The sequence below is a fragment of the Cervus elaphus genome, chromosome 24 (assembly GCF_910594005.1).
Source record: "Cervus elaphus chromosome 24, mCerEla1.1, whole genome shotgun sequence".
Classification (NCBI taxonomy): Eukaryota; Metazoa; Chordata; class Mammalia; order Artiodactyla; family Cervidae; genus Cervus; species Cervus elaphus.
Window position 1 is genome coordinate 46,551,716 of NC_057838.1, and position 12,319 is coordinate 46,564,034.

General features: G+C 40.9%; 1 protein-coding gene across 8 annotated transcripts in view; it reads right to left on the reverse strand.

Annotated features, from left to right (window-relative positions):
- The window catches only part of SLC25A26 (solute carrier family 25 member 26), a 152,916-nt gene that overhangs the window by 6,490 nt on the left and 134,107 nt on the right, over positions 1–12,319 (reverse strand). For all 8 annotated transcript variants that reach the window (XM_043886801.1, XM_043886800.1, XM_043886799.1 and 5 more), the window contains one exon: positions 5,358–5,427. In XM_043886801.1, the coding sequence (XP_043742736.1) occupies positions 5,358–5,427 (70 nt within the window). The remainder of the gene's footprint in view (positions 1–5,357; positions 5,428–12,319) is intronic.

Consider the following 12,319-nt stretch of genomic DNA (forward strand, 5'->3'; position numbering starts at 1 on the left):
AGGAAGTGGAAGACTTTTTCTTTTTTCTTTTAACAGAAATCACGGTATCTGGTATCAACATTTTATTCAATATGCTACAAAGAGATATTGCAGACCCCAAAGTCCCAAAATAGACTGAAACAGTAAGCCCAAAAGGGTTTTCTAAAGATTCAGCTTCCATGACCACAGTGAAATTGGACAATTTTCTAAGAGTTGAACACAACACATGTGTGAAGGATGCTCCAGAAATAGCAGCCTCTCCCTCCAAGTTCTGGGTTGTGTGGACAAGGAGGTCATCTGATCTCTGCCAAATATCTTTCTAAATATGTTGCTGAAATAAGATCATTAAACTGAACCTCCTCCATTTGGTAACATTATGTTATTTATTATGATGCTGACTTCTTGAAAGATACACCCAGAAGGGCACAAATCTTAGGGCTAAAGAGTAAAGCAGAAACATGCATACTAAGTTGCCTTTTATTTTAGCCACCTCTGAGTTATGAATGTGAAATGTTTTCCTCCCAATTCAAAAGTTGCCTGAAATTCAGAAACCTGCTAAACTGCAAGTATTTTTAAAATTCTGTGGACTCAATCCTCAAACACTACTCTCTTTTTTAAATCACTTAACCATTTACTCTGCCTTTGATACTCAAAGTCACATGTATCTTGGCTCCAAAAGTAGTACTGTTTCATTACACAATGACTTTGATATAAGAATAAGACAAACACAAATTTGTCCAGTTGTTTAAATTCCTAAGTGCATAACCATTTTCCTGTTTGAAAATGTTTCAAACTGACCTAGACCAACTAAAAAGGTTTAAAAATGGGCAAGGACATCATCAGCCCCCGTCTGACCACTCAAGCTCTCACGAATCGCCCGTGTTGAAAAGTATTTGTCTTCTACTAAATGTGGATACTGTAAATTGAACTTATTTTGGCCATTAGCAAAGTTCATCATTCCTTTACTGTAGGTGCCTGCCAATATTCTTCCAGTGATTTGTTTCCTGAAAGTAATATGAAGAAAAGTGAGACAAAAACATATGCTGAAATAGGTCCTAATTTTACTACCATGAAGGAAACTTTATTTTATGAAAGTTATTAATGTCAATTTAAATGTCTTCAAATATCAAAGACTGCTTTAATTCACAGACCTCACAGTGTTTTTTTTATGAGGCTGTAAGAAGGACTTGTGAAGATCATGTAATAGAATAACCGGTCATAATGGGGAGGGAGCAGGGGAGCTGTATTTTCAGTTAAAATGCAGTTATTTTCTACATTTTACTTAAGGGAACTGTAAACCTCTGGTAATAAATACAAGGAACATGCTAACGTATTAGACAGGAAATAATTATTTGGTATAGCAACTGCAGGCTACTTTAGTGTTCAAATCACATGTGAAACAATTTTCTATGTGTTCCACTAGAGACAGGTTTGTACTTAATGTTAGGCTAACTGCTTCCAAGAACCAGATTCGGGGGAAATTAGATTTTTACAGTGAAACAGCATCTCACGTGTCCTCAGGGTTCTCTCCCCTCCAGACAAAGGGGCCACCTGCCTACAGTAAGTCTGGAGCTGTCACCTCCAACATCTGCTAGGAGTGTGGGGGCGGGGCACAGCGGTCGGGGGCTGCCACGCACTGCCCCCCACTCACTAGCTGGGAGCAGGAAGAGCTGCTCCAGCGGAGAGCCCCAAACAAATGGGGCTTCAACAACAACAATGGCAACAAACGTGCTTCCATTTCTTTCAGACTGTACCGGGCCCTGTCATTTGTTACCCAGATGATCCTTCACCCTGTTATAGAATTTCAAGCCATGGCTTTCCTTCCTTCTCCCAGAGAGTCTAAGTGTTCATTCCAGGAAATGAATCAAAGAACATTAGAATAGCAAATATCACCATTCAGCAGATGTCATAATTGTGCAGACTGAATGATGGTTTTATGTTTAGGAGTTAACTTGAAGTGAGGAAGCTGGCAACAGTTCCAAAGTTCATTTTTTCTCCCCTAATTTAACCCCTGACCAGAGACCAAGGGAATTTCTAAGCATGACAAGCCATCAACACCTCCAATCTCAAGGGACATTTTTGGATATTTGTGCCAAGTGGTTCATAAAGCAAGCATGGGCACCACACAGCGCCAAGGATGACCAGAGAGAGCTTTGTCAATGATAATTTAATCAGCTTAAACTTGGAAAAGCACACAGGGATGAGAAATAAGATTTATGGTTTAAGGGCAAGTTTTATCATTGCCTTTATGGCCATGTAAGGCGAAAACATCTGAAAAGTGCAGCGGGTAACCGTGCCAGAACTTACGGGCTGCCCAATGTGACAAGTCGGGACTCATGTCTCTATACTGTGTAGAACACAATCTTGCAGCAAATTCTTACAGAATATCACCTTTCCACAATGTGAAGTATTTTCCAATTATGCTTATCTTTTTAGAAAGGTTTTTAAACAGTAACCTTGTTCCTCAGGGTCAATATTTGTACCAACTAAAATTTCAAAACAAGGAATGTAAACAAGAAACCTATTTAATTTTGTCTTCTGTTAAAGACATGTACATCTACTAACAATTTTCTGCAGACCTTGGGCAAATTCCTATCAGACGTCAGCTGAAAAAATAAGATAATTGTCTTGGAGGAGCTTTTAAATCTATACCCTAGTAGAGGCAATGATTAGGTATACTAAATTTATTAATGTGCTTTTTCCCCCCATGCAATTAAGAATTACTATGATGATGACAGCTTTTCATTTCCTGCGTGTTAGCTGTTTTTACTGAAATACTAGTAATTCCTTAAATGTAGTTCTACAGACTACCAAACACTAACACGCTATGCAGGGGCTTCCCAGGTAGCTGAGTGGTAAAGAATCTGCCTGCCAATGCAGGAGATGCGTGTTCAATCCCTCGGCCAGGAGGATCCCCTAGAGAAGGGAATGACTACCCACTCTAGTGTTCTTGCCTGGAGAACCCCATGGACAGAGGAGCCTGGCAGGCTGTACAGACTATGGGGTCACAGAAGAGTCAGACACAACCTAGGGACTAAACAACGACAACACACTATCATCTATCCCAGAAACAACCTCTTCATGGAGGGACAGTTGCTTCTACGTCACAGGTAAGGAAAATGGTGCCTAGCAAGGCCCCGAAGTCTCCTTCCTCAGCTGTGGACAGAACAGAGGTCTGACAGCTCTGTGACTCGGACAGGTCAGCCAGCACTGGAGGCTGCAGCTCTGGGCGAATCCATTGGCTGCACCGATCCCAGCTTCCCCACTGACCCAGACAGTGGATACTGGTGATGCAGGAAGCAGACAGCCCGCGTCTCCCCCACCCAGGGTCAAGTGACTGGAGATTCACTCTCTGTGGACTGAAACTCCAGGGTGACAGCAGCAGGACGGGAGGCTGAGCCTGGCCCAGACCACAGATTTCTCATTCTCCAAGTCAGGCGACCTCCCCAACCACACATGCGCAGAAAAGGTCTTGGCAATCAAAGGGAAGTGGCGTTAAGAGATACTCCACGCATAAACCTATGCAGTAGAATCCATCTTGGCTAACAGACATGTGCGCACACACAGAAGAATCCTGAGATACACCAAATATGGGCTATGAACCAGGCGAACCATAATGACTAGCCAAAGGAAAGCTGGAAGAAATGCCTCATTACAGTAATTCACACTGCCCCGGGGGCACAACTCAGGGACTCCTTCTCTAAGTCCGCCTGTGGGGGTTTCTGTCCACACGTACTGTACTCTTTTTCCACCTAATAAAAACTTCACTTCCCATCTCTGTGGGAATTTTTTTCTGCAAAGTTGAAAAGCCAGGGTCTTGTCACTGACCACTGTCTACTGGCTAAGGTTTGGTGCTCTCTCCGCCGTGACCCGTCCTCAATCTCTGGCCGGGACCGAAGCCCTGCTTCAAGTGGCTGCCAGCCGAGACCGCCGAGATCACTGATAGCAAGTTTCTCCCCCTTCTGCCGCACCCCCACCTCCTGCCACCTCTGATTAACTAAATGCTGTCTATCATACAATGTTTCTCACAAAAAGGAGCTGTAATGAACACACATGTCCTTAAGAAGAATGATACATTTGCAAGTTTATCTTTGAATTAGCTCCTTAAAGAAAGAGACCAGAAAAAAATATATATATTTTTTAACACATGGACATTTTATAGTATGTTCACTTTAAGAAGTGGCCTTCCTTATCCAGTATGACTCAATTTCCAGATGCTCACTTTGCCCCCAGGCCCCAGAGGGGTCCACAGACAGAACCTCATAGGTACCGGGGAGTAAGGACTCCTGACCACCAGCAAACGAATCGAGACCACCTACCCACTTGACACAGCTGAGGACATGGATCATGTGGAAACAATCACCCGTCATAATTAATCCGAGCTGGCTTCCTATCTACAGGCAATACTCTTATTTTGGATTATCAATTCTACAAGTCAGAAGGGTCCAATTATTACTACAGGATCCTATAAAAATGTATGTTTTCTGTTTTCCTGATCACTATAACAAAAAGTCCATCCAACGACCATTAAAACAAATTGGAAATGAATTGTTTTTTTCCACTAAAGCTGGTATCCTAAGCCCATGTATCTGTCACTTTATGGGGTCTGCATCAAAACCAGCAGTTTATAGTTTTCTGGCAAATCTCCGTTTCAATTTATTTCAACTGTAATTCTCACTTACCTTTATTTCCAACAACAAAATGCCTTTCTCTCTCAGACTGTTACACCTCTCACTTACTAAATTCTTTCCAGTTTCTGCGTTCTCCCTAAAACCTCACTGGAAAATGCGTATGACCAAGTGATAGATAGCATGACAGTGCACATTGTCACTCTGCTCTTTGTTTAATGTCTACAAAGACGCCCAGATGTTTAGACCTCTGTATTTTCTACACCGTGCAGTTTAGCCTTCAGTAAGTTGTGGAGCAGCCTCTGCTGTCGTGACAATAGTTAATCTACAAGGCTGTCAAACATGTCACACGGACAGTGAATCACTGCCTCCTGCAGAATTTGCTGAAACCCCCCAAGAAGTGCTCGAGGCAGACAGCTGCACTGGAAGCCCTGCACCCACAGCTAGGCTCTTCGTAGAAAGGCCTTGCTAAATCATCTTCAAGATAATCCAAGGGCCTGAGTGAAGGCTTTAATAAAAAGAAAACGAAAAATTTGTCAAAAACAAATTGGCTGTCTTTCAGGCAGACACCTTTTTAGCAGGAGTTCCTCCCCCCACAGCACCCACCCAGACACTCTTTTCTCAAACTAGTGGAACTCTCTTCTTCTAAACAATCTGGAATTTTTGAAGAATGTTGTTTTTGCATAGTTAATATTTTCACATTTTTCTCCCCCTCCTTGGTCTTTCCCAGTATAATATAATCCTTTGCACCTGCAAAAGCTCCACAGACTGCTGACTGCCAAGAATTCACCACATGATCTTGCCGCCAGGACCAGAGGGCCTGTGGTAAAGGAGAAAGAAAAATACAAGTTATTAAATATTTGAATTTATCAGAACCTCCTGTGGGTTAGCTCTGGGGATGGGAACTTAAGTGAGAAGCTATTTTGGTGGCATTCCTCACTGATGACATAAGTGATTTTCCCAAGGACTTAACGACCTTCTAAAATAAGTCAAAGAAACCAGGGGGACAGGGACATTAGCGTGCCCAAAGGAAACCATTTTCCGGGAATACGTGTCATACACATACACATATACACATATTTATATATAGGTATAAAAATAAAGACATCTTTAAGACAATGTAACATTTAAAGTATTTCCTGTATAATTCTAAACATGTAAATACCAGAATACACAAATTATTCCAAAGCAGTGTATACCAAATTCCACAGTTCTGTTTTCAATCTTTATCCATGCTGTACACGTTTGAAGGACGCTGATTCTATTACTAAACAATGTTAAGTTCCTCAAAATGTTTTCACACTGCTCTGTGTAATATGTGTAACATAAAACTCATGCTGAGTTTCAAACTAGACAAGATGATGGCAGGGGTGTGGTGCCTTGCTTGCTGAGAGTTTACGATACACTAGAAAATGAGATAGTCATTTCAAATGGTAAAGAGCTCTGAGTCAGGCCTCTGAACACATATCAAAACCCAAGATGTCCCTGGTGATCCAGTGGTTAACAATCTGCTTTGCACTGCAGGGGACGTGGGTTTGATCCCTAGTCAGGGAACTAAGATCCTACCTGCCCCCCAGAGTATCTAATCCCGCATGCCACGACTGGACAGTCCATGGGAAAGATCTCCACATGACAAAACAAAGACCCAATACAGCTAAATAAATATTAAAAAAAAAAAACAAAACAAAAAAACAAACAAATGTACAAAAAAAACCCAAAACACCCACAGTCCTCATAACAGCACTGAGAGTCAGGTCCTGTTGCTAGTCTCGTTTCATCCAGGCTTTCTAACACCAGAGCCTACACTATTTGTTTTTAGCTTTCTTGAGGTATAAGTGATACCCAGTAAACTACATGTATTTAAAGTAGGTGATACTGTAACTTCTGATACACATATATATGAAACCATCGCCATGATTAGATAATGAACATATCCATCACCCCAAAAAGCTTTGTTGTCCCTTTGACATCCCCCTTTCCTGCCCTTCCTGACCAAACCTTAAACAATCTGATCGATCCCTGTAGATTAGTTTGCCTTTCCTGGAATTTTATATAAATGTAATTATACATTAACTTTTTAACACAAATTCTTTCCTTCAGATTTTTTGTATGATTTGCTCATGATAATGTGGATATCAATCATTTGTTCCTTTTTATTGGTTAAATAATAGTCCATTGTATAGATGTATCATTATTTGTCCATGTATCTGCCTGTTCATGGACCTTTACGATTTTTCCAATTTGGGGCTACTACTAATAAAACTGTTATGAACATTTGTATTTATGACTTCATATGTACACATGCCTTCATTTCTCTTGGAAAAATATCCAGGAGTGAAATAACTGAACTACATGGCAGACGTATGTAGGTATACTTTTTAAGAAACTATCTAATTGTTTCAGAAACTGTTGTACCATTTTACATTTAGACCAGTTTCTTTACATCTTTTCCAATATCTGGTACTGTCGGTATTTTTAATATTTTACCATTTTAATTCATGTGCAGTAGTATTTCATTGTGGTTTCAATATGTATTTCCCTAATAATGCTGAATTCCTTTTCATGTACTTTTTTTTTTTTTTTTTTACTATCCATAAAATATCTTCTTTCTGAAGTGTCTGTTCAAATGTTTTACACATTTTTATTGGGTTGTCTGTTTTGTAATTATTGAGTTTTGACAGTTCTTTCTTAATTACTGCCTTTTATTTTTCTTGCCTTACTGAACTGCTTGGGGCCTCTAGCATAATGGCAAGTACTGCAATAAGGACAAAGAATATTAGAAATAAGACCTCTTGAATATATTCATTACAATGGTTAGAATGGTATATATAATATCCTGTCAATGGTGATGTGACATTTTCATAGGTGATCAAATATACCACAACTAACAAATGGGACCTATTTAAACTTAAAACCTTTTGCATAGCAAAGGAAACCCTCAACAAGATGAAAAGACAACCCTCCCAATGGGAAAAAATACTTGCAAATGAAGGAACAGACAAAGGATTAATCTCCAAAATACAGAAGCAGTTCATTCAGCTCTATATCAAAAATAATAATAATAGTAATAATAACCAATAAAAAAATGGGCACAAAGCCTAAACAGAAATTTTTCCAAAGAAGACATATGGATGGCCAATGGACATGAAAAGATGCTCACCACTGCTCATTATTAGAGAAATGCAAACCAAACTACCATGAGATACCGTCAAAAAATCTACAAACCTGGACTTCCATGGTGATACAGTGGCTAGGAATTCCCCTCCCAATGCAGAGTACATGGTTTTGGATCCCACATGCCTTGGAGCAACTAAGCCCATGTGCCACAGCTACTCAGCCAGAGTTCTGCAACTAATGGAGCCTGTGCACCCAGAAGCTATGATCCACAGCAAGAGAGGCCACCACAGCGAGAAGCCCCTGTACCGTGAAGAGTAGCCCCTGCTCACTGCAATTAGAGAAAGACCACTCGCAGCAACAAAGACTCACAGCAACTGAAAATAAAATTAAACAAATAAACTACTTCAAAATTAAAAATCTACAAATCTCTAAGTGCTACAGAGGATACGGTGAAAAGGGAACCCTCTTGCAGTATCGGTGGGAATGTAAATTCACACAGCCACTATGGAGAACAGTATGGAGGTTCCTTAAAAAGTTAAAACCAGAACTGCCGGCAATCCCACTATTTGGGTACCATCCACAACCCAATGTTCACTGTAGCGCTATTCACAATACCTAAAGACCTGGAAGCAACCTAAACGTCCATCCACAGATAAAGATGTGGTACGTATATAGAACAGAACATTGCTGTTTAGTTGCTAAGTTGTGTCTGACTCTCCAACTCCAGAAGGAACAAAGATGCTGAGCCAAAGGGGAAACAATGCCCGGCTGAGGACGTGTCTGGTGGTGAAAGGCAAGTCTGATGCTGGCAAGAACAGTACTGTATAGGAACCTGCAGAGTTACCTCCACGAGACAAGGCAAATGGAAGTGGTCAAAAAGGAGATGGCAAGAGTGAACCATCAGCATTTCAGCAATCACTGAACTAAAATGGACAGGAATGAGTGAATTTAATTCACATGACCGTTATATCTATGATCGTAGGCAAGAATCTCTTAGAAGAAATGGACTAGTCCTTGTAGTCACCAACAGAGTCCAAAATGCAGTACTTGGGTGCAAACTCAAAAATTACAGAATGATCTCTGTTCATTTCCAAGGCAAATCATTCAATATCACATAATTCAAGTCTAGGCCCCAAACACTAATGACAAAGAAGCTGAAGTTGAATGGTTTTATGACCTGTAAGACCTTCTAGAACTAACACCAAAAAAAGATGTCCTTTTCATCATAGGGGATTGGAATGCAAAAGTAGGAAATCAAGAGATACCTGGAGTAACGGGCAAGTTTGGCCTTGGAGTACAAAATGAAGCAGGGGAAAAGCTAACTGAGTTTTGCCAAGAGAATGCACTGGTCACAACAAACACCCTCTTCCAACAACACAAGAGACAACTCTACACATGGATGTGACCAGATGGTCAATACTGAAATCTGACTGATTATATTCTTTGCAGCCATACAGATGGGAGATTGTACAGATGGAGAAGCTCTATATAGTCAGCAAAAATAAGACCGGGAGCTGACTGTGGCTCAGGTCATGAACTCCTTATTGCAAAATTCAGATTAAATTGAAGAATGTAGGGAAAACCACTAGGCTCTTCAGGTATGACCTAAATCAAATCCATTATGATTATACAGTGGAAGTGACAAATACATTCAAGGGATTAGATCTGATAGAGTACCCAAAGAACTACAGACGAACGTTCCTAACACTGCACAGGACGTGGTGATCAAAACCATCCCCAAGAAAAAGAGATGCAAAAAGGCAAAGTGGTTGTCTGAGGAGGCCTTACAAATAGCTGAGAAAAGAAGAGAATTGAAAGGCAAAGGAGAAAAAGGAAAGATATATCCATCTGAATGCAGAGTTCCAGAGACTAGCAAGCAGAGATAAGAAAGCCTTTTTAAGTGAACAATGCAAAGAAAAAGAGGAAAACAACAGAATACGAAAGACTATAGATCTCTTCAAGAATATTAAGAGATACCAAGGGAACACATCATGCAAAGACGGGCACAATAAAGAACAGAAACAGTATGGGCCTAACAGAAGCAGAAGATATTAAGAAGAGGTGGCAAGACTACACAGAAGAACTAGACAAAAAAGATCTTCATGACCCAGAAAACCATGATGATGTGATCACTCACCTAGAGCCAGACATCCTGAAGTGCGAAGTCAAGTGGGCCTTAGGAAGCATCACTATGAACAAAGCTAGTGGAGGTGATGGAATTCCAGTTTGAGCTATTTCAAATCCTACAAGATGATGCTGCAGAAGTGCTGCATGCAATATGCCAGCAAATTTGGAAAACTCAGCAGTGGCCATAGGACTGGAAAAGGTCAGTTTTCATTCCAATTCCAGAGAAGTACAATGCCAAAGAATGTTCAAACTACCACACAATTGCACTCATTTCACATGCTAGCAAAGTAATGCTCAAAATCCTTCAAGCTAGGCTTCAACAGTATGTGAATGAAGAACTTCCAGATGTACAAACTGGATTTAGAAAAGGTAGAGGATCCACAGATCAAACTGCCAACATCTGTTGGTCACAGAAAAAGACAGAGAATTCCAGAACATCTACGTTGGACTATGCTAAAGCCTTTGACTGCAGAGATCACAATAAACTGAAAATTCTTCAAGAGATGGGAATACCAGACCACCTGACCTGCCACCCAAGAAATCTGTATGCAGGTCAAAAAGTAACAGAACTGAACATGGAACAACAGACTGCTTTCAAACTGGGGAAGGAGTACATCAGGCTGTATATGTCACCCTGCTGATTGAACTTATCTGCAGAGTGCATCATGCAAAACGCCAGGATGGATGAAGCACAAGCTGGAATCAAGATTCCTGGGAGAAATATCAATAACCTCAGAGAGGAAAATGAAATCACCCTAATGGCAGAAAAGGAAGAGGAACTAAAGAGCCTCTTGATGAGGGTGGAAGAGGAGAGTGAAAAATCTGGCTTAAAACTCAACATTCAAAAAACAAAGATCATGGCATCTGATCCCATCACTTCATGGCAAATAGATGGGGAAACAATGGAAACAGAGACTTCATTTTCTTGGGCTCCAAAATCACTGTGGACGATGACTGCAGCCATGAAGTTAAAAGACGCTTGCTCCTTGGAAGAAGAGCTATGACAATCCTAGACAGCATATTAAAAAGCAGAGACATTACTTTGCTGACAAAGGTCCATAGCGTCAAAACTATGCTTTTTCCAGTAGTCATGTACGGATGTGAGAACTGGACAATAAAAATGCCAAAAGAATGGAATGCCCAAGTGGCCAAAGAATGGAAGCCTTCGAACTGTAGTCTGAAGAAGACCCCTGCACAGCAAGGAGATCAAACCAGTCAATTCTTAAGGAAATCAAACCTGAATATTCATTGGAAGGACTGATGCTGAAGCTGAAGCCTAATATTTTTGGCCACCTGATGAAAAGAGCCGACTCACTGGAAAAGACCCTGAGGCTGGTAAAGAATGAAGGCAGGAGGAGAAGGGGACGACAGAGCATGAGATGACTGGATGACATCAACTCAATGGACATGAGTTTGAGCATGCTCCAGGAGTTGGTGAAGGACAGGGAAGCCTGGCGTGCTGCAGTCCATGGGGTCGCTAAGAGCCAGACACGACTGAGCGACTGAAGAACAGCAATATAAAAAGGAGTGAAACTGGGTCATTTGTAGTGATATGAATGGACCCGGCATCTTTCATACAGAGTGAAGTAAGAGAAAAACAAGTATCACATATTATTGAATATACAGGAAATTTAGAACAATGGTACAGGTGAACGTATCTGCAAGGCAGGAATACAGACGCAGATACCGTGGATGGACACGCAGACACGGGTCAGGGAGAGAGCAGGGCTGGGACGAACTGAAAGAGCAGCATGGACATACACTCTACCACGTGTGAGCCAGACAGCTAGTGGGAATCTGTCTTTTCCAGTGAGTCGGCTCTTTTCATCAGTGGCACAGGGAACTCAACTTGGTGCGTGTGATGACCGAGGGGCAGCGTGGTGGCCCGACAGCTAATTCACCTCACTGTATGTCAGAAAGGAACGCAGCACTGTACAGCCGTTATCCTCTAAATATATACACATACACGCACAACCAAAAGAACAGCTAACTTACTACTACTTTCCTACTCTCAATAATTCTCCACTGAAAATATACTTGGAAGGCTGAGAAAGCTGCTACAGAAATGGAAAAGCCACCATGTAAACAAACCAAGGCATGTATGTCTCTGTCAGCTTTAACAACGCTTCTTCAGTCAGACATCAAATGTACAATAATGTGTGGTGTCCAGCTCCAACATTTCCTTCCACCTAACCAATGAGATTGTTTACTTGGAAAGTATCTTTATTGAAATCACTGGACTGAGTAAAGCTAATCAAATAGATTTTTGTAACCTTACTTGTGGAAGTAGATTAACTAAAAAAAGAAAGTTTAATCAAAAACAGCTTTCTAAAGATAGTCTTGCCATTAAGCAGAATTTCTGGTATTTTTCTGTAAATGTTCTCATGTTTCCAAGTATATCTGTATGCTTTTGTAAAAAACGTTATTTTCTCCAGAGCTCTTACAAGTACTGGAGACAGCATAAGAAC